The sequence below is a fragment of the Babylonia areolata genome, chromosome 6, assembly GCF_041734735.1.
Source record: "Babylonia areolata isolate BAREFJ2019XMU chromosome 6, ASM4173473v1, whole genome shotgun sequence".
Taxonomy (NCBI): Eukaryota; Metazoa; Mollusca; class Gastropoda; order Neogastropoda; family Buccinidae; genus Babylonia; species Babylonia areolata.
In genome coordinates this window covers 40449271-40473317 of record NC_134881.1, presented here as the reverse complement: position 1 = coordinate 40473317, position 24047 = coordinate 40449271, and the positions used below count along the sequence as shown (strand labels likewise).

The 24047-nt window shown below is 41.8% G+C and overlaps 1 protein-coding gene across 1 annotated transcript in view; it reads right to left on the bottom strand.

The window, feature by feature from the left end:
* The window catches only part of LOC143283010 (uncharacterized), a 69591-nt gene that overhangs the window by 3884 nt on the left and 41660 nt on the right, over positions 1–24047 (bottom strand). The window contains exons 13-23 of the mRNA XM_076588994.1: positions 22319–22455; positions 21208–21329; positions 18385–18573; positions 15190–15287; positions 12282–12451; positions 10738–10864; positions 7844–7975; positions 5320–5520; positions 4327–4506; positions 2730–2798; positions 1193–1372 (exon numbers count right to left, since the gene is read on the bottom strand). Coding sequence (XP_076445109.1) covers positions 1193–1372; positions 2730–2798; positions 4327–4506; positions 5320–5520; positions 7844–7975; positions 10738–10864; positions 12282–12451; positions 15190–15287; positions 18385–18573; positions 21208–21329; positions 22319–22455 — 1605 coding nt within the window. The remainder of the gene's footprint in view (positions 1–1192; positions 1373–2729; positions 2799–4326; positions 4507–5319; positions 5521–7843; positions 7976–10737; positions 10865–12281; positions 12452–15189; positions 15288–18384; positions 18574–21207; positions 21330–22318; positions 22456–24047) is intronic.

Sequence of the window (24047 nt, the reverse complement as noted above, 5' to 3'; positions counted from 1 at the left end):
ATACAACACACAAACACATGCCCTCCCCACACACACACCTTCCCTCACAACAACCACACCCACATACATAAACTTACTCCCACAAACGTACCTTCCCCCCTCCACATCCACATGAACAAACATAACCCCCCTACCACACACATACCCCCCACACCCACCCACATACATAACCCTCCTCCCACACATACACCCCCCCCCCCCTCCCCTCCCCTAAATACACTGTGCAACAGAGGAATACTGATCACTTCAGGACTGAGAAGTTCCTACATACACACTCCCACACACATATATAACCCCCCTCCTCCCCCTCCCACACATATATACCTGCCCCCCCCGCCCCCCGCCCCCCCCCCCACACACACACACATACACACCAAACACACTTGTGCAGCAGAGGAATACTGACCACTTCAGCACTGAGAAGTTACTATGTAAACAGTCCCACACACATATATAACCCCCCTCCCACACACATACACCTGCCCACCCCCCCTCCCCCCAAACCCTCTCCCCCCTCCCCCACACAAAAACACACATACATAACCCCCCTCCCACACACATATACCTGACGACCCCCCCCCCCAGCCCCCCCCTAACACCCCCCCCCTCACACACACACGCACCAAACACAACCAAACACAAGCTTGTGCAGCAGAGGAATACTGACCACTTTGGGACAGACAAGTTCCTACATACACACTCACACACAAAAACACACATATACATAACCCCCCCTCCCACACACATATACCTGACACCCCCCCAGCCCCCAACCAACCCACCCCCACCCCACCCCACACCAAAATACACTGTGCAGCAGAGGAATACTGACCACTTCGGGACAGAGAAGTTCCTACATACACACTCCCACACATATATTTAACTCCCCTCCCCACACACATACACCTATTTTCCTGCCTCCCTCCCCCCCCCCCCCCCAAAAAAAAAAAACCCACTCCCCCTTGATCCCCCACACACATATATATAACCCCCCTCCCACACACATACACCTATACACCTGCCTACCCCCCCCTCCCCCACAAAAAAAAACACACATACATAACCCCCCCTTCCCACACACATATACCTGACGACCCCCCCCCTCCTCCAAACCCTCCACCTCCCCCTAACCCTCCCCCACCCACCCCCCACACACACCAAACACACTAGTGCACAGCAGAGGAGGACTGACCAGCTCAGGGTTGAGGTGTTCCTGCAGCGACTTGGTGGTCAGGCCTGACTGGCTGATGAAGAAGCGGGTGATGGGGTTGCTCAGCGAGTACAGGTTGGGCTTGATCGTCTTGCGCCGGATGAAGGCCTTGCGTCGGATGAAGTCTGGGATCACCCGCTCTACGTCCAGCGCAAGCTCCACCTGGTGGAGAGGACATTCGATGCTGTTTACCCCCCCCCCAAAAAAAACAAAAACAAAACAACAACAGAGTATGGCTGCCTACGTTGCTGGGTTAAAAAAAAATGTAGAAGCCCACTTGTGTGCATGTATACGAGTGAACATGGGAGCTGCAGCCCACGAATGAAGAAGATGAAGAAGAAGAAGAAGATGATGATGAAGAAGAAGAAGATGAAGATGAAGAAGATGAAGATGAAGATGAAGAAGAAGATGATGAAGAAGAAGATGAAGAAGATGAAGAAGAAGAAGAAGAAGATGAAGAAGAAGATGAAGAAGATGATCAAGAAGAAGAAGATGATCAAGAAGAAGAAGAAGAAGAAGATGAAGAAGATAAAGAAGAAGGAGAAGAAGAAGATGAAGAAGAAGATGAAGAAGAAGAAGATGAAGAAGAAGAAGAAGAAGAAGAAGAAGAAGAAGAAGAAGAAGAAGAAGAAGAAGAAGAAGAAGAAGAAGAAGAAGAAGAAGAAGAAGAAGAAGAAGAAGAAAAAGAAATGCTGTTTATTGCCTAGCAGAACACACTGGACTGCATTTGACATTGCTGCATTTTTTTTTTTTTTTTTTTTTTTTTTTTGTCCTGGAAATGAAGGTTCTATTCTGTCAAAAGTGAACAAATTACTGTACAGACATTTCAAAAACCACAACACAAACATACACCTATCATGTGATATAGATCTATCATGACACATTTACCAAATACTGTCCACACACATTTCTGGAGACTGACAACATCTGCTTCTTACCCGCACACAACTACACAGGCGTACAGGTCTCTCTCCTAATGTCTCTATGCTTTCACCCCTGTATCTGACAATGTCGCTTGTAGTCCAGCTGACTGCATGGGGCCAGCCTATCAAGACTGCACAATTAACCCCCCAAAAAAATTAACCGTGTTGTGTATAAAGCTATGTCACATTTGGAAAACAAAAAAAACAAAAACAAAAAAAAATGAAGATGGCTGTGTCGAGGACACCAACCCTTCCACTTTGATTCATCATTCCCAGAAAACAAAAAACAAAAAAAGGATTAAAAAAACCCTACTTCAAAGCTACACACACACACACACACACACACACACACATGGAAAAAGTCTATCTAGGCAAATAACATTGCAGAGTGGACAGCTAGTGCCAAGCTTTCCCTGGCGCTGAATACATTTACCTCGAGCATAATTTTTGGCCTATGAAGGAAACGCTTTCAGATCAGTTTGTGTGCCAGTTCGGCCAAGTGCTCAGTTTCGTGCGTGTGTGTAAGTCATTGCCACAATATATACAGCTATGCCATGAATTCTGCAAAATGAGCAGGAGGCATCCAAAAACTTTACCTGCATAGCCATGCGCTTCAGGGCTGCCTGTTCTTGAACAGCTTTGATGTCGTCTACAGCCAGACCGACCTGTACACACACACAAAACACACACACACACACACACACATGCACACACACACACGCACACAACACACACACACACACACACACCACACACACACAACACACACACTGCTGAGAACATGTACAGACATGTACATTCACAAAAACTAAAACACACAAACAAGGCACAAATGTCTACACTGGTAAATCAGCAAGGCATACAATGAAAATTTATTACAGAAAGGAGATGCTTTAGACAGATATGCTGTTCAGTTAAAAAAAACCCCAAAAAACAGTGTTTTGTGAGCTGTGAATCCATTCTGTCCCTGTGCCAGCTAGTGTGTAGTTTGTGTGTGTTTTGTGAGCTGTGAATCCATTCTATCCATGTGTAGTTTGTGTGTGTTTTGTGAGCTGTGAATCCATTCTGTCCATGTGTCAGCTAGTGTGTAGTTTGTGTGTTTTGTGAGCTGTGAATCCATTCTGTCCATGTGTCAGCTAGTGTGTAGTTTGTGTGTTTTGTGAGCTGTGAATCCATTCTGTCCATGTGCCAGCTAGTGTGTGTGTGTTTTGTGAGCTGTGAATCCATTCTGTCCATGTGTCAGCTAGTGTGTAGTTTGTGTGTGTTTTGTGAGCTATGAATCCATTCTCTCCATGTGTCAGCTAGTGTGTAGTTTGTGTGTGTTTTGTGAGCTGTGAATCCATTCTGTCTGTGTGTAGTTTGTGTCAGTGTTTTGTGAGCTGTGAATCCATTCTGTACATGTGTAGTTTGTGTGAGTGTTTTGTGAGCTGTGAATCCATTCTGTCCATGCCCCAACTAGTGTGTAGTTTGTGTCAGTGTTTTACGAGCTGTTTTTATTCTAATTCATGAGAAGGTTTCAGTTGTTGTTTCTCACTACAACAAACGTCGTAACTCCCAAGTTCAGAGGTAGACCTAGATATGATTGTGAAGACGATGCATGGGTCAAAGTTAAGGTAAAAAGGTATTGCCCTATAATATGTAAAATACAGTATGTTATTAAAAAAAAAAAAAAAAATTAAGTGCCTTATGCCAGTGTTCATTTGTTTCCTTTGGTACCTTAAACCCTTATGCTGAATTCAACCAAACATGTTCTCAGGGAGAGGCATGGCAAGAGTTTCCATCGTCATATAAGTGGGGACAACAAGGACTTACGAGACAAAAGGAGAGGAACCAGAGCACCATTTGTATTTGTATTTCTTTTTATCACATCAGATTTCTCTGTGCGAAATTCGGGCTGCTCTCCACAGGGAGAGCGTGTCGCTATACTACAGCACCACCCTTTTTTTTGTATTTTTTTCCTGTGTGCAGTTTTATTTGTTTTTCCTATCGAAGTGGATTTTTCTACAGAATCTTGCCAGGAACAACCCTTTTGTTGCCGTGGGTTCTTTTACGTGCGCTAAGTGCATGCTGCACACGGGACCATGGTTTATCGTCTCATCCGAATGACTAGCGTCCAGACCACCACTCAAGGTCTAGTGGAGGGGGGGGGGGCGGGGGGAATACCAGCGGCTGAGCCGTGATACCATCACTGACCAGCAAGTTCATGAGGAGGATTGACATGATGATGAGGAAGCAGACGAAGAGGATGTAGCTGACTTCTGGGTAGAGGACAGGACTGGAGGATGGGTCGTTAAAGATGGAGTCAAACTCAAACTCTCCGATCATCATCACAGACGTCTTGATGAGTGCACGGGGGACGTCTTGGAAAGCGGTCTGCATCAAATGAAACATTGACGTTGTGGTGAGAATGAGAAAACTCTGAGGAAACTTTATCTTGGCTCAGAACGACACAGAAATCACACACAACAACAAAACTCATTCACAAACACAATGACAAAATTGCTCTCATGAAAATATCAGCAATAATTTTAAAAAAAATAAATAATAAACTGATATAGTGCACTCCACTAATAACGCAGTGGAACATGTGACAAAATAATTTCACACACACACACACACACACACACACACACACACACAGAGTGTGCATGCATACACATTTATACACATGCACCATCTTGACATTTCCTCCCGAACTTGGTTTTTCGTTTTCTGTAATACTTAATACTCATGTAATGAATTAGTTTTGCCGATTTTTCATTGCAATACCAGTACTTACTTCTATTAACCACCTCTTTACTTAGGGAGGGCATGCAGCAATTTGGTGAGAACAAGTTGATTTCTTTTACCTACTTGCCTTCAGAACATGTAAAAAAAAAAATTATCCAGGAGTTTCTAGCCCTGCACATCGAAACAGAACACATTAAAGACAACACACAAACACACACACACGTAAACACACACACACAAACACATACACACACTCACACACACAACACACACAAACACATACACACACTCACACACACAACACAAACACACACACAAACACCCCTTCCACACACACACAACAGCCCCCCCCTCCCGATCCCTAAACACACACAACACAAACACAACACCCTTCCCCAACACCCACACCCACACAAACACCCACCCACAAACATCCCACCCCTCCACCCACCCAACCTGTTTCTGAAGCACCATGAAGAAGGCCAGAGCGAAGGCGACGATGAAGAGGAAGAAGACGACGAAGAACTGGATGAAAGTGTAGAGGACATCCGTGAACATCACCACGTAGATGCCCAGCTGTGGGAACTTCTGGATGAACAGCACCAGGTTGAACCAGGCCAGGAACACGGACACCGCTCCAAGAGACCACTGCCAGTCCTGAAAGAACCAAAGCCACATGCAACAACGCCTCGTTAATTTATCTATCTAATTTAAAGTTTATATTTAAAGGTCCCATGGTCTTCTCTCCCTCCTCTTCTTCGTTCGTGGGCTGCACCTCCCACGTTCATTCGTATGTTCACGAGTGGGCTTTTACGTGTATGACCGTTTTTACCCCCGCCATGTAGGCAGCCATACTCTGTTTTCGGGGGTGTCCCATGGTCATTTACAGTGCTTGGGGAAATGATTTCGTAACAAGCGTCTAGGGCTTGGCAGAGGACAGTGACATTGCTCGTTACGACCACTACTAGTGCTGAAGGAACCAATTATTATTATTATTTGTTTGTTTATTTTATTCAGATTTTAAACTCACTCCAGACGATGGAACACTATAACGTTCGTGACGTAAGGCACAGTTCCGGATGACGGAACACTATAGCGTTTTCGACAATTAAAAAACTTTTCCATGTTTTCCTCATGGGGTAGCATAGCAATCGCAGCTATACCAGGCATTGCGAACGTGTCAAGGGTCACATGGAAAGTTTCTTTGTGAGATTCCTTGACTATAAACTAGCCAGCGAGCCATTGCTTTCGGCACCCCACATGACAAGCTAATCTGCATACATATCGAAAAGGGCATTGCAGGTGATACAAGTGGAAATTTTTTAGCAAACTAGATCATGACAGCGGCTTTTTACTGCTGCTGAAGTGATTGAAATGCTTCAAACTGAAGGTTTCGACACTGATGAGGATAATGAAGACATTGGATAAACTATCTGCAGTGAAGAAAGCTACCAGCAAGAAGGTACTGACAGTGACTCAGCTTCTGAGAGCAGTGAAGAGGGACAGGGGTGGGCGTACACACAACATGAGGAGAGGGGTCAGTGGGTCAAGTACAGCGAGTTTCATTCAGTTACTTTATGTTTTGTCTTTTTTGTGATTCATTTCCTAACCCTAACAAATGGGTCGTCTGTAGGGAAAGGCAAGGGAGAAAACTATTTGTCCCCACTGATGTACGATGTAATAATTAATTGCAATGTTTTTAAAAGCGAATATGTGAAATGCTTTTATTTGAGAACATATGTTTATTACTCTTGTTTAATCAAGTTATCTGCATGTGTGGGGTGGGTGGGGGTGCGGGGGGAGGGGGGGGTGCTGATTATCTGGTTGTGGTTTTCCGCAATTCATCTTTATTCTTATCTTATCTGTCTATTATAATCAATATGCAGTATAGCAGGCTATGTTTATAATTATATTCAAATAATGTTTCTTAATTCTTTCTGTTTTTACATTAAGAATACTAGTTATTACCTGCAGTGTGTGGATGTATGTATGAAACGATGTATGTGATATTTTTTACATTTGTATCTTCGTAATATTTGTAGGGGCTGTTGTTGGCTTTTACAGTTATGGTCCCCATGTTGTTTACTTGTCTATGTTGTGATAATGCACCTGACCAAATTTCTCCAGTTGGAGATAATAAAGTTATTCTTATCTTATCTTAAAGTTAAAAGTTAAAGCTCCCATGGTCTGTTGTGGTCACTGGGGCAATGCATTCGTAAACACTGTGTCTAGGGCTCAGTAAAGGAAAGTGACACCACTCCCAGATGACCACTGCTAGTCCTGCAGGAACCATAAGACGTACAGCATGGCATCATTTATTTACTTATTCATTTTTTGAAGCTGAATATCCCATGCTCTTTCACTGTCTTCTGCGCAGTGAACTAACTCTCTCCATACGAACGGCGAAAGAGACGACGTTAACAGCATTTCATCCCAATTACCATCATCAAAATATTCCAAGCGGAACGCTCTTATACTGAAGAGGTGAATGTTGACAAAGAATACCACAATTCTGACGACGGAAGCTAAAGGTTGGGTCATTCAGACACCCACTGGACATCCGAGGGGTCTGTGTAGAGGAGAAGAGAGGACTGGCCGTACTGAGTGAGTTAATATCCACTCTGTGCATGTGTGAGGGTATGCGTGCAACGTGACTGTGTGTTTGCATGTGTGTGTGTGTGTGTGTGTGTGTGTGTGTGTGTGTGTGTGCATGCCTGCGTACGTGGGTGTGTGTGTGTCACATCATCACCTTCAGAGACGTTTGATGTTGTTGTTCATTGTCCAGCCAACACGGCTATATCAGGACTGCCTAATTAATGACTACAGAGAACAAGGCATTAAAATCAAAGAACACACACACACACACACACACACACACACACACACACACACACACACACACACACACACACACACACACACACACACACACACACACACACACACACACACACACACACAAAGAACAACAACTACTGACATATCTGTATCCCGTAGTTCTCTGACACTCGTTGAAGCTGATGACCAGCAGAAGGGCCGTCACGTACGTTGTCCACTCTATCAGGTTGACCCAGCCCAGGTAGGCCAGCTTGGCTTGGTAGATTTGCAGCAGCTGCAACAGAGGTCAACCCACCGCTATCAAATCCCCATCAAATCTTGATGTTGTTCCCACCGCTATCAAATCCCCATCAAATCCTGATGTTGTTCCCACCGCTATCAAATCCCCATCAAATCCTGATGTTGTTCCCACCGCTATCAAATCCCCATCAAATCTGGATGTTGTTCATGATGATGATTGCAGTACCATGCGTGTGTGGAGTGATGGCCTAGAGGTAACGCATCCGCCTAGGAGTGCACAAGTTCCAATCCTGTTACAGTCACCAGTATTTTCTCCCCCTTCATTAGACCTTAACTGGTGCTCTGGACACTAGACATTTGGATGGGACGATACGCCGAGGTCCCATGTGCAGCATGCACATGCAAAAGAACCCAAGTCAAAAAAGGGGTTGTCCCTGGCAAACTTCTGTAGAAAAATCCACTTCGATAGGAAAACATAAAAAAAAATGTAGTCAGGAAAAAGAAAAAAAAAAAAAAAGGGTGGCGCTCTCAGTGTAGCAATGCACTCTCCCTGAGGAGAGCAGCCCGAATTTCACACAGAGAAATCTGTTGTGACAAAAAAGATTAATACAATTATATCGACGGTACAGCAATACCCATGCGCCTCTTCATGTAAGCACCTCCTAATGTATGGTTACAATCTGTCTGACAGCTGACACTGTTTCTTATGGACCAGTTGACCAGCCATATCAGGAATGACCAAACAAAAATATCAAACCACATTCAACATGAAACTGTCACATCCGTAGAATAATAAAAAAAAGAAAGAAAAAAAAAGAAAGAAAGAAACCCTGCAAAACAACACAGTTCATGATATCTTAACCATTATAAGACTTAGACTGTGTTGAGGATTTCAGCCCATCCTCTTGAATCTCAGATTACAACCCCACCCCGACCCCTTAAAAAATACAGGAAAATTGATTAAAAGTACACAACGAATACATTAAAATGCCATAAAGGCAAGCAGCACTGCAGAATACACAGACAGTGCCGATTCCAGTTTTTACAAGATCAATAACTTATTGCTATAAAGCAATATGGAACAAACAGCACATCACAGACTATGATTAGAATGTCAAACAATAGAGGATGAATATCATCTACGGCGCCACCCATTTTTTTGTATTTTTTCCTGTGTGCAGTTTTATTTGTTTTTCCTATCGATGTGGATTTTTCTACAGAATTTTGCCAGGAACAACCCTTTTGTTGCCGTGGGTTCTTTTACGTGCGCTAAGTGCATGCTGCACATGGGACCTCGGTTTTATCGTCTCATCCGAATGACTAGCGTCCAGACCACCACTCAAAGTCTAGTGGAGGTGGAGAAAATATCGGCGGCTGAACCGTGATTCGAACCAGTGCGCTCAGATTCTCTCTCGTTTCCTAGGCGGACGCGTTACTTCTAGGCCATCACTCCAAATTTCCCGCACAGAATTACCAAAAAAGGTAGTGATGCTGTTCATAATAAAAGACCCCTCAAGCCCCCCCCCCCCCCCCCCCCCCCCAATCTATGCCACACAAAGCAGTTACAACACACACTGCCTTCTTCCCTTTCTTCAACAACAGTGTCATGCAAAACCATTCTGTCACTCACTCACTCACTCACTCCTCCTCCTCTTCTTCTTCTTCTTCTCCACATGATCTGTCCCTAGGAAAACACCCAGCTACCCCCCTACCCCACCTCCAAGCCCCCCCCCCCCCCCTCCCCCCTGGGACCCCCCTCCACCCCCTTTCCCCTCCTGCATCCCACAGGGGGAAATGACGACGACGACCGTTGTAGTCAAAATGAATCAACAGATGCTGGCAAAATGTTGTGGCTTTTTTTTTTTTTTTTTTTTTTTTTTTTATCGCTTGCCCACTGGAATGCCACAGAGGTCATGACCCAGCAAATAATATCCTCTTGTGAGTGAGAGATTCTAAGAAAGTGGTATGTGAAGCAAGCACCAGCATCAGTTCAAACTGCAGTTGCCAAATTATTTACAGACTTGTCCAAATATTCAGCAGAAAATAAATGAGTTCATTTCTCATGCGTTTCTCAGGCAGGTTTTTCTTCAAGCATGCAAGCAGACACACACACACACACACACACACACACACACACACACATACACAAACACATGTGCACGCATGCATGTCTGCACAATCAGCAGTTTCCTTTCAATTTATGTTTAAACAATCACAGTAATATTCTTGTCAATATGAAAGAAAACCACCAACAAAAACATAGAGCAAATAAACCTTATACTGCCTTGCTTGTTCAGAATCTATAAATACGACTCACTTTTTTGGAAAAAAAAAAAGAGCTGCATAGTTTAAAAAATGAATAGAGGCTAAAAAATAAATAAATAACTAAATAAATATAAATTTAAAAAAATCAGTAATACATTGATATAGCATTTCTTTAAAAAGAACGTGAAGACATCCGTCACCTAATGTATCCGTATTGTCTCAAGAAATGTTTATTTATTTACTTATTTGTTTATGTATTTATTGAGATGTTTCACTACAGCGCATATTCTTGAAGCTCTATGCATTTTACAACATCATGTCATTGCCAACATTGTTGCATGTTTCCATGACACTTTTCATTTCTCTTTTCCTGTCCATTTGCAGGTAACCCTGTATAACGACCACAGCAGAAAGATGTTGATGAATGAATGTAAGATTTGTGGAATGGATGGGTGAATGATGGGGAATTAAAAAATTGTTGAAAAAACAAACAAACAAAAAAACCACAAAAAACACCGAGCAAATAATGACCTCTTTCAGCAGATTGAAGGCAGCTAAAGCGATGATGACATATGTCCCGATCTTGGCGAAGATACTCTGACTCTTGGTAATGCCAGAACAGTCATTGTCTTCAATCTTTGTGCGATCTGGAACAGTACTGAAACAAACACACATTTTTTTTTTTTTTCATTTCTTAAAACTTTTTCATTTTTTGACTCACTTGTGTAAACAAAGTTTTAACCTGTGCACGCATGTGTACGTGCGTGCATGCATGCATGTGTGCGTGCGTGTGTGCATGCGTGCATGCGTGTGTGTGTGTGTGTGTGTGTGTGTGTGTGTGTGTCCGTCCATGGTAAACTTTAACATTGCCATTTTCTCTGGAAATACTTTGTCTGCCAATACCAAGTTTGACTTAAAAATAGTATGAAAAAAGATCTTCACAGTCATACCAATGACAGGTTGTAAGTCTCCCGAATTAAAACGTTTTTTTTTTCCCCCCAATTCATTAACAGTTTATTTCGTTGAGGTTTGTTCCGAAATCCGATAATTTTACAAACAGCAACCCACTGAGTTTGGCCAAGGATTTTCGGATAATGACCTCTTTCAGCAGATTGAAGGCAACTAAAGCGATGATAACATATGTCCCGATCTTGGGGAAGATACTCTGACTCTTGCAAGGATGGTGACTGTTTCTTCGCAGCTGATTATTTTTCTTGATGACTATTGTGTCTCATTTGCAACATGTAATTTGTGGAGCACCATGAGTGATTGTCATTTGAATTTTCTTGAGTAATATTGTTTCTTTCTTGTTATATTTAATTTGTGAAGTGCCATGAACCTCTCTGTGAGGGAACAGCGCTACAGAAGAGCACTTCATTATTATTATTATCATTATCTTCTTCATCTTCTTCTTCTGCGTTCACTCGTATGCACACGAGTGGGCTTTTACGTGTATGACCGTTTTTACCCCGCCATGTAGGCAGCCATACTCCGTTTTCGGGGGTGTGCATGCTGGGTATGTTCTTGTTTCCATAACCCACCGAACGCTGACATGGATTACAGGATCTTTAACGTGCGTATTTGATCTTCTGCTTGCATATACACACGAAGGGGGTTCAGGCACTAGCAAGTCTGCACATATGTTGACCTGGGAGATCGGAAAAATCTCCACCCTTTACCCACCAGGCGCCGTCACCGTGATTCGAACCTGGGACCCTCAGATTGACAGTCCAACGCTTTAACCACTCGGCTATTGCGCCCGTCAGTACATGCAGTTAACTCTCTCCATACGAACGGCGAAAGGGACGACGTTAACAGCGTTTCACCCCAATTACCATCATCAAAATATTGCAAGCGGAAGGCTCTTATACTGAAGAGGTGAATGTTGACAAAGAATACCACAATTCTGACGACGGAAGCTAAAGGTTGGGTCATTCAGACACCCACTGGACATCCGAGGGATCTGTGTAGAGGAGAAGAGAGGACTGGCCGTACTGAGTGAGTTAAAAAGATAAATACGTCACAATAATAATAATAACAAGGCTGAGAGTTCGGTCACAGCGAGTGCAACTCACTAGTTGTCGGGGGGTTCGGTGAGGACGATGTAGCCGGTGAGGAAGACGAGGAAGATGCAGTAGATGAAGAGCGACAGGTAGTAGAAGAAGCGGCCAAAGGTGCTCCACTTGTGGTTCAGCAGCGAGGTCACCAAGGGGTGGTCCAGCAGGATCTCCCGCTCCGAGCTCACCTGTCGCACACATACACAGACACAGAGGCATAAATACACACACAGAGATATAAATACACACATACACACACACACACACATCAAATATATATACACAACACACACACACACACACACACACTCATACACACACAAAACACATACACACACACACACACACACACCAAACACACACACACACACCAAACAAATACGCACATACACACACCAAAAACACACACACACACCAAACAAATAAATACGCACTGACTGACTGAAACCATTTATTGTCAGATTAACTGTTTGTTGTACTGACATTTTCGCAACCATTTGAATAAAATATTAACTGAGCAACACAAGGAAATTCTGATTTGAGGGAAAAAAACAACAAAAAACCAAAAAAAAACAAAAACGCACACACACGCACACACACACACTTTGCTTATAACTTCACTGTAAGTATATAGAGGCACAACAATATATATATATATATATATATATGCATTTTTTGTCATTGTTGCTCTTCATCTGCTTGTTTCTTCCCTCTCTCTCTCTCACTCTCTCTCTCTCTCCAATATTTTTTCTTTCTTTTTTTCTTTTTTTTCCGTTTTTTTTTTTATTATATATATATAATATTTTTAGTTATTTATTTGTTTCGTTTTTGTTTTGTTTTTATCTATTTTCTTTTTTCATTGATGGCTTGATGTAAAAATGCAATTGTTGCTTATTCAATTTACCATCATGAAATAAAATCTCGACTTGACTTGACTTGACTTGTTTGTGGGGAAAATCAGGGGAGCAAACTGGCAGCAATCAGTTACAGATGAGAGATTTTTCTGATTTCGGAGATCAACAGATACGACAATCAACTAATTTGTATTTGTATTTCTTTTCATCACAACAGATTTCTCTGTGTGAAATTCGGGCTGCTGTCCCCAGGAACAGCGCGTTGTTACACCACAGCACCACCCATTTAAAAAAATTTTTTCCTGCGTGCTGTTTTATTTGTTCTTCCTATCGAAGTGGATTTTTCTACAGAATTTTGCCAGGAACAACCCTTTTGTTGCCGTGGGTTCTTTTATTAGCGCTAAGTGCATGGTGCACACGGGACCTTGGTTTATCGTCTCATCCGAATGACTAGCATCCAGACCACCACTCGAGATCTAGTGGAGGGGGAGAAAATATCGGCAGCTGAAGCTGTGATTCGAACCAGCGCACTCAGATTCTCTCACTTCCTAGGCGGACGCGTTACCTCTAGGCCATCACTCCAATGTCTGACTCCATTTCACGTGTGGGTGTAAACGCATGCAGATCAAGTATGCAAGTCAAGTGAAAGATCCCGTGAGAGTTCAGCATGATCAGAATACATACCCCCCCACCCCCCCTTTGAAAATAATTTATGACTGACTACGTGGCATGGATATAAACCATCATATCACATGCAACAGACCACAACTGTACCCTCAGAACACAGACTGCGTAGTCAGAAGAAGAAGAGGTTATGGTTGTTTTAAACACAGCAGTAGTTCTAACCCTCGTTCCACCCAGCTTACACAAGACATGTATTGTATTGCATTGTATTGTACTGTATTGCATTGTATTGTACTTAACTGTATTGTACTGTATTATATTGTATTGTACTGTATTGTACTGTATTTCATACTGTATTGTATTGTTTATTGTACTGTACTGTATTGTATTATATTGTACCGTATTGTATTGTATTGTACTGTATTGTATTGAGTTGTATTGTATTGTACTGTACTGTATTGTACTGTATTGTATTGTACTGTATTGCATTGTCTATTGTACTGTATTGTATTGTTTATTGTACTGTATTGTATTGTATTATACTGTATTGTAGGGTTTATTGTACTGTATTGTATTATATTGTACTGTATTGTAATGTTTATTGTACTGTATTGTATTGTATTGTACTGTATTGTATTGTTTATTGTATTATATTGTACTGTATTGTTTATTGTACTGTATTGTATTGTATTATCCTGTATTGTATTGTTTATTGTACTGTATTGTTTATTGTACTGTATTGTATTATATTGTACTGTATTGTAATGTTTATTGTACTGTATTGTATTGTATTATACTGTATTGTATTGTTTATTGTACTGTACTGTATTGTATTATATTGTACTGTATTGTATTGTACTGTACTGTACTGTGCTGTATTGTATTGAGTTGTTTTATTTTTCGTCAGAACAGATTTCTCTGTGTGAAATTTGGGCTGCTCTAACAAGGGAGAGCATGTCAAAACAGTGTAGTGCCACATACATCATTGAAAAATTGTTGTTTGTTTTTGTTCACAGGTGTATTTGTTTTACCATTAAAGTGGTTTACCTATACAGTGTTTTGCCAAGGACTTTACAGGTGTATTTGTTTTACCATTAAAGTGGTTTTCCTGTACAGAATTCTGCCAAGGACAACAGTTTTTTTGCTGATGTTGGTTCTTTTACATGTGCTAAGCACATGCTGCACACGGGACCTTGGTTTTATCGTCTCGTCCAAAAGACTAACAGCCAGACCACCACTTAAGGTCTGGCAGAGGAGGGGGTAAAAGTCTCAATCTGTCTGGGAGGATTTGAACCCAAGGATACTCATAGTTTGGCACATCACATTCCAGGCCTTTGCTCCACCTGTTAATCATTTCCAAATTAATGAATAATAAATACGTTACTGAATAACAGAGGAGAAAGAAGCAAAAATGACATGAACAGTGGAGGATTGAACACAGCCCCTACCATGATGAACAGAGGGTGGTTCTTCTTGAGGAAGTTGGAGTCTGAAGAATAGGGCCTGGCAGTGGGCAGCAGGCGATCGTCGTCATCAAAGATACTCCCTGAAATCACGGAACGCAGTCATCAGCATTGGCATCACTGTCATTATCAACATCATCATCATCATCATCATCATCAAAGACATTTCCTCAAAAAGTGACATCACAAAACAAGACGATCATCATTATCACCATCAACATCAAACACATCTGCCACACACACTCCACCCCCCAACCCCCACCCTGAATTGTTTCTCTGTTACAATTCAGCCTCGGTTTAAATAACCTTTAATTATTCAACAATACACATGATTACAATGCAATGAATGACAAAAGAGCATCAACAAGCTTAAAGCTTATACTGTGCTCACAACGTTGCACTTCAATTTTATCATGACGGCTGATGAACCGTATTATGACTTGTATCAAATAACATTCATAAACAGTAAGTAATGAAATAATGAAATAAAACAAATAAACAAACACTACATAATATAGTAAAATAATGCTAATATCAATATTAACATGAGATTAAATTTATTATCACCAGAGTAACTGGCCTAATAGAAGAAAAACACGAAGAAGAAGAAGAAAATTCAGAAGAATGGTGGGTAAGATGGTGGGGGAGGGGGAACAGAGGGGAGAGGAGAAATTCTAGCAGATCATTGGCCAATCCATTCACTTTGAATATTTGGTCAGTCAAATAAATCCAACAATTCAGCCTTCACTTGTAAATATTATCACACACATGCATATACAAAACTGCTACACCACACACACATGTGGAGTGATGGCCTAGAGGTAACGCGTCCGCCTAGGAAGCGAGAGAATCTGAGCGCGCTGGTTCGAATCATGGCTCAGCCGCCGATATTTTCTCCCCCTCCACTAGACCTTGAGTGGTGGTCTGGACGCTAGTCTTTCGGATGAGATGATAAACCGAGGTCCCGTGTGCAGCATGCACTTAGCGCACGTAAAAGAACCCACGGCAACAAAAGGGTTGTTCCTGGCAAAAATTCTGTAGAAAAATCCACTGCGACAGGAAAAACAAATAAAACTGCACGCAGGAAAAAATACAAAAAAATGGGTGGCGCCGTAGTGTAGCGACGCGCTCTCCCTGGGGAGAGCAGCCCGAATTTCACACAGAGAAATCTGTCGTGATAAAAAGAAATACAAATACAAATGTGCATATACACAACAACAGCAGCACATGGATGTTCTGCACCAGTTTAAAGAAGTTGGTTTGAATGAAGTGGAAGAAGAAAAGTGTCTGCACTGTTGCACATGATGAAAATGCGTCAGCCTTGACCAAATTGATTTTTTTTTAAAAAGAAAAAAGAAAAAGAACAATATAAGTATAATGACTTATGATGACGATGTTATTGTTAATGTTCACTGTATTCAATTTTTTTTTTCTTTCTTTGTTTTTTTTTTCCCCCTTTCTTTTCCATCTACTATGAATTGTTATAATGAATTCAATTTATACAAAATAAAACGGTGGTCGACCCAAGAAAGTCTGGGGAAAAAAAAGAAAGAAAAAAAAAAGAAGAAAAGTGTCTGATCTGCCGAAGGCATCGGTTCCATGAAAAGAGAAAGAACGTGGACCAGTATGGGAATAACAATGGAGCTGACGGGATGAGGCATCTATGGAGATATATGTACGATATCCCAGGGCAGTGTCAGAAACAGATGGTCAGTAGATAGATGTGAGTCTATTGATGATTATGTATTAAACAGGTACCCAGTGAAGGGACTGTAGATGTGAGTTTACAGATGATTGTGGACTAAACAGGTAACCAGTGAAGAGACTGTAGATGTGAGTTTACAGATGATTGTGGACTAAACAGGTAACCAGTGAAGGGACTGTAGGTGCGAGTTTACAGATGATTGTGGACTAAACAGGTAACCAGTGAAGAGACTGTAGATGTGAGTTTATTGATGATTGTGGACTAAACAGGTAACAAATGAAGAGACTGTAGATGTGAGTTTATTGATGATTGTGGACTAAACAGGTAACCAATGAAGAGACTGTAGATGTGAGTTTACAGATGATTGTGGACTAAACAGGTAACCAATGAAGAGACTGTAGATGCGAGTTTACAGATGATTGTGGACTAAACAGGTAACCAGTGAAGACTGTAGATGTGAGTTTATAGATGATTGTGGACTAAACAGGTAACCAATGAAGAGGCTGCAGATGCGAGTTTACAGATGATTGTGGACTAAACAGGTAACCAGTGAAGAGACTGTAGATGTGAGTTTATAGATGATTGTGGACTAAACAGGTAACCAGTGAAGAGACGCATTCTGTACAGGTGACTTGCAGACCAACCTAGTGGCACTGTTCTAAACCTATTGGAGCTTTTCAAGAAGATGCTTTTTAAACACAGCTGTTGCACACATTAGAGAATGACTGAAAACAAAACAGAACTTTTCAAACTTTCATGGATATTTTGCATTAACTCTCTCCGGACGAAGGAATGCTCACGCATTCCTACACAAAACGTATTCGGACGAAGGAATGGAATAGCATTCTCCGAAAGTAAAATTCCATCATGCGCTGTACATGTGATTTTGTGATTAGCCAAGCAGAGTGCGCTATTCGGGGTCACTCCACAATCGAACAGTATGACTGGTCAGCCTGGGATGTGTGGCCCGTCTCGCACACACACTGGCAAAGTCACTGACCGGTCGTCTGCTCGCGTGCCAGCCTGTTAGCAAAGCGGGCTCTTCTCAGAATGTTGTGAAGCGAACAAGGCAGTGACGACAACGTTTTAGGGTTGCCGAAGTACTTGAAATGCTACAAACTGAAGAGGTGGATGATGACGAAGAAGAAAGCAAATTCAATGCAGAAAGCGAGCATGGGTATGGTGATTCGGGGTGAAAAATTGGCAGTATTTTCTACATATGGTGAAACTGTAAAAATAAGATGAGAAATTTTTTTTTTATATATATGTATTAGCTCAACATCTAATAAACCAGTTCTGAAAGTTTCATTTTCTTACACAGTATTTTGTATTTTAAAAAAAAATTTTCCAAACCCTTACAAATGGGCCGTCTGTAGGGGAAAAACAAGGGAGAAAACTTGTTGTCCGGAGTGAGTTAAGCGCACCAACATTTTAACGAATGAACTCTCACAGTAAGATATCTGCGCACAGCTTACCCATGGAGGACGTGTCGCTGATGGACGTGGTGTCATCAGATCTCATCTGTTTCCTGTAACTCTCATGGATCCACTGCATGTAGGTGTCATCCAGAAACTCGTAGTTGAAGGTGATCTCGTAGCCGGGACGTTCAGGGTTCTTCTCCTGCCCGTAACTCAGGCAGCGGTCAAAGACACGCTCGGCCACATCTGTTCATGGATGATTCAAAAAGGCTGGAATCTCAACTTCTCTGTGTGAGCCTGATACACATTTTAATTTATCAAGGCTAGTCTTAACTTCTCCGTGTGAGCTTAATACCCATTTTAATTTATCAAGGCTAGTCTTAACTTCTCCGTGTGAGCTTAATACCCATTTTAATTTATCAAGGCTAGTCTTAACTTCTCCGTGTGAGCCTGATACCCATTTTAATTTATCAAGGCTAGTCTTAATTTCTCTGTGTGAGCTTAATACCCATTTTAATTTATCAAGGCTAGTCTTAACTTCTCTGTGTGAGCTTAATACCCATTTTAATTTATCAAGGCTAGTCTTAACTTCTCCGTGTGAGCTTAATACCCATTTTAATTTATCAAGGCTAGTCTTAACTTCTCCGTGTGAGCTTAATACCCATTTTAATTTATCAAGGCTAGTCTTAACTTCTCCGTGTGAGCTTAATACCCATTTTAATTTATCAAGGCTAGTCTTAACTTCTCCGTGTGAGCCTAATACACATTTTAATTTATCAAGGCTGTAATAGGTAAAGGTACTGATAATGTATCGGTCAACAACTACGCTGCAGAAATATACAAGTGTAACATTAATGCACCTGACATTTTCTGGATGAGCTTTTTTTTTTCTTTTTTGTTTTAATGTGACACCACAGTCAGCAAACAAATTGCAGCAATTTTTTATGTGCACTGGATACGCACCTGAGAACAACTGCACTACAGAGATATAGTGGAGTGATGGCCTAGAGGTAACGCATCCGCCTAGGAAGCGAGAGAATCTGAGCGCGCTGGTTCGAATCATGGTTCAGCCGCTGATATTTTCTCCCCCTCCACTAGACCTTGAGTGGTGGTCTGGACGCTAGTCATTCGGATGAGACGATAAGCTGAGGTCCCATGTGCAGCATGCATTTAGCGCACGTAAAAGAACCCACGGCAACAAAAGGGTTGTTCCTGGCAAAATTCTGTAGAAAAATCCACATTGATAGGAAAAACAAATAAAAAAAACTGCATGCAGGAAAAAATACAAAAAAATGGGTGGCGCTGTAGTGTCGCGACGCGCTCTCCCTGGGGAGAGCAGCCCGAATTTCACACAGAGAAATATGTTGTGATAAAAATACAAATATAAATGTACTGAAAATGCACCTGGCATTTTCTTGATGAGCTGCTGCTATCTGACACTACTATCAATAGGCGCTAGTACAAAACAATTTTCATACCGGCACTTTTTTTTAACTTTTCATTACCCGCTACCTGTGCTTCTGAAGCAGCAGTTAATTACACTTTCTCCTCATCATTCAGTTGTAACGCATCGAAACTGTGGAGATGGAGGCTCATGGTGTGAACCCTTGAAATGCCCTTGTGACCCTGAAGTTTCAGTTTTCAGTTTCAGTAGCTCAAGGAGGCGTCACTGCATTCGGACGAATCCATATACGCTACACCACATCTGCCAAGCAGATGCCTGACCAGCAGCGTAACCCAACGCGCTTAGTCAGGCCTTGAGAAAAAAAAAAAGAAAAAAAAAGAACTACTACTACTACTACTAATATGTATAAGGCGCAAAAACTTGATGAAGTCAACTATAAGTGTACAAAGTAAAATAAAATTAAAAAAAAAAAAAAAAAAAAAAAATATAAATAACTAACTAAATACCTAAATAACTAAATAATAATAATATAATAAAAAAAAGATAAATAAATAAATAATAATGATAATGATAAAAATAAAATAAATAAATAAATAAAAAGACAACAATGATGATACATAAATAAGCAAATAAATGTACAAAAATGCAGACACACATTCACACATACACACACATATGCATAACAGATATGCACCAAACATGCAGTTTCACAGACATGAAAGCACAGTCAAATACACATAAACGTACATGAGCCCCAACACACACACACACACAGACATTACCCTGCACCCCCACTACCCCCCTCCACACTTGTGACCCTGAAGGGTAATACGATTAACCCCACTGTCGACAAATGCAGGGATACGCAAATGTAGTGATAAGGCACCTGGCATTTTCTTGCTGAGCTGTTCCTATCCGACAGCACTGTCAACAAGCGCTAACACACAACCCTGAGAGATGGAGGCTTGCGACGTGGCGTTTCAGCATACAGTGCCCCTACAACCCTGGCGGGTCATAGCAGCCACAACTGTCAACAACTTAACTGCTTGGGGTGAGTCCTGTCAATGTCGTCAGTGTCGGTAGATTCATGGGGGGCTGTTGTTTGAGGGACGTGGTGGCGGTCTCCACTCTGGGAGGGATGCTCACTTAGTCTGGCTCCGCGTTAGTAGGGGGCTTAGTAGGTGGTGTCCTAAATACGTTAAAACAGAACAGGCACCACTGAACACCACCGAAGTGACTCAGCAGCAGTGCAGGGTCTCCTCTGGTGTGTGGCCTCCTGACGACACATCGATGGTTCCCTGTGGACTGCCGACACTGGAACTGCGACGGACGAACCCTGGTGTGGCCGTGTTGGGGGGAATCTCTAAATGAGCGGCGTGGGAGTAATGCCACTGAAACGGTGCAGATGATGGGGCAGCAAAAAAAAACAAACAAAAAAAAAACTGCTGGGATACATGAATGTAACAATGATGCACCTGGCATTTTCTTGATGAGCTTTCTCATAGGGGTGTCGATCCTGCCAGTAGCAGGGTCCTCTGTGGAGTTCCGCAGTGCTTGCTGCCACACGTCAGAGTTGATGATGCTCAGTGCCACATTCCTGGTGAACACATACAGGCACATGCTCTTATACTGATATGGGATACAGTATTTTCAGAGGAGGGGTGTGGGATGTGTGTGTGTGTGTGGGGGGGGGGGGGGGGGTAGGGGGGAGGACGGGAAGCGGTTGTTTATCTGATGTTCATTTGATTTTATGTCTTTTCTTTTAGAGTGATACTTGATGAAAAAACAAAAAAGAAAAGGCTTTTACCTGTGTGTATGTGAGAGAGAGAGAGAGAGAGAGAGAGAGAGAGAGAGAGAGAGAAAGAGTGCATGTGCAAGCACATATGCACTGTGTGTGTGTGTGTGTGTGTGTGTGTGTGTGTTCACAAGTGTGCATATGTGCACACGCACAGTGTGTGTGTGTGTGTGTGTGTGTGTGTGTGTGTGTGTGTGTGTGTGTGTGTGTGTGTGTGTATCCATGTGTGTGAGTCTGCTTCTGTGTGTGATGAAAGTGTAAGTGTGTCTGGAGTGGGTTTTTTTTCTAATTCTTTTTTGAACTAATGAAAAACATATACATATAATATGCATAAAAAATGGGTGTGTGGAGGTTGTTTTTTTTTTTTTTTTTTTTTTTTTTTTTACACACACACACGCACAACATGCAGGCAAAACCAGAAACTTGGTTGTTATTTTTTTTCATTATTACGCAAACTTGGTATGTTTATACATGTGATCCAATGAAGAGCATAGGAAAGAATGAATAAATGATGTGGATACTTATACAGCGCCTATCCTCAGTCAGATTTCAGGCACGCACACACACACACACACTTAGACAGACATGCAAGATTTACGTGAATGACCGTTTTGTTTATTTACCCTGCCATGTAGGCAGCCATACTCCGTTTTCCTGGGTGTGCATGCCAGGTACATTCTTGTTTCCATAACCCATCGAACGCTGACATGGATTACTGGGATCTTTAATGTGCGGATTTGATCTTCTGCGTGCAGAGGAAAGAGAGAAAGAAACAAAAGAGCCAAACTGACGCGTAGTTGTTTTCGATGGCCAGGTCCAGACAGTTGTAGCCCTCCGTGTCCTCCAGCGCCACATCGGCATCCCAGTCCAGGAGCAGCTCCACCACCCGGGGGTGTCCGTAGCGCGCCGCCAGGTGGAGTGGGGTGGTCTGTTTACAGTGTGCAACGGAACAGTGTCACTTTCACTTTCATTTTCAAGGGGTGGTCTGTTTACAGTGTGCAATGGAACAGTGTCATTTTCACTTTCAAGGGGTGGTCTGTTTACAGTGTGCAACGGAACAGTGTCACTTTCACTTTCACTTTCAAGGGGTGGTCTGTTTACAGTGTGCAACGGAACAGTGTCACTTTCACTTTCACTTTCAAGGGTGGTCTGTTTACAGTGTGCAACGGAACAGTGTCATTTTCACTTTCACTTTCAAGGGGTGCTCTGTTTACAGTGTGCAACAGAACAGTGTTACTTCTACTTTCAATGTCACACTTTCACTTTCAAGGGATGGTCTTTTTACAGTGTGCAACGGAACAGTGTTAATTTCACTTTCACTTTCAAGGGGTGGTCTGTTTACAGTGTGCAATGAGACAGTGTCACTTTCACTTTCAAGGGGCAGTCTGTTTACAGTGTGCAACGGAACAGAGCTACTTCTACTTTCAATGTCACACTTTCACTTTCAAGGGGAGGTCTGTTTACAGTGTGCAACGGAACAGTGTTACTTTCACTTTCAATGTAATAGTTTCACTTTCAAGGGGTGGTCTGTTTACAGTGTGCAACGGTACAGTGTCACTTTCACTTTCAATGTAGTAGTTTCACTTTCAATTTCAAGGGGTGGTCTGTTTATGAGCGCAATGGAACAAAGTCAGTTTCACTTTCAATGTAACACTTTCAAGCAAAGGTCAAACTAAGTACGCAATGGAACAGTTTCACTTTCAATCTAACAGTTTCGCTTTCCCTTTCAGTTTCAAGGAAAGGTCAAACTAAGCATGCAACCAAACAATTCCACTTTCACTTTTGATGGAACAGGAAGCGTCAAACTAAGCATTCAATGGAACACTTTCACTTCAAGGAAGCGTCGTACTAAATATGCAACACAACACTTCTACTTTCACTTTCAAAGGCAGCGTTAAACTAAGCATGAAAGGGAATAGTTCCACAATCACTTTCAATCTAAAATTCACTGTCACTTTCAAAGAAGTCTCAAACTAAACATGCAACAGAACCGTTTCACTTCTAGTCTCAGGGAAGTGTTGAACTAAGCATGAAATGGAACAGTTTCACTTTCAATCTCAAGGAAACAACACATTAACACATTAAGCACACATTAGAACAGTTTCACCTTCACTTTCAAAGAAACATCAAACTAAGCATGCAATGGAACAGTTTCACTTTAACTTCAAGGAAGCATCAAACTAAACATGTAACTGAACAGTTTAACTTTCACTTTCAGTTTCCAGGAAGCATCAAACTAAGTTAAGAAGTGGAACATTTTCACTTTCACGTTCATGGATGCTTCAAATCAAGTTAAAGGATGTGGATGCGCTATGTATGCATCACACCACATCAGCTTTGTATTAAAAAAAAAAAAGCCAAAAAAATTTTAAAAAAAAGGAAGCAGATCCCTGACCTACGCATAGACCCCAATACAACAGCCAGGACTCGAGTGCCTATCAAATTCTTATAATATACATGTATATATATATGAGTACAGTAAACAATAACAGCAAACAAAACTAAGCACTTTCACTAGAA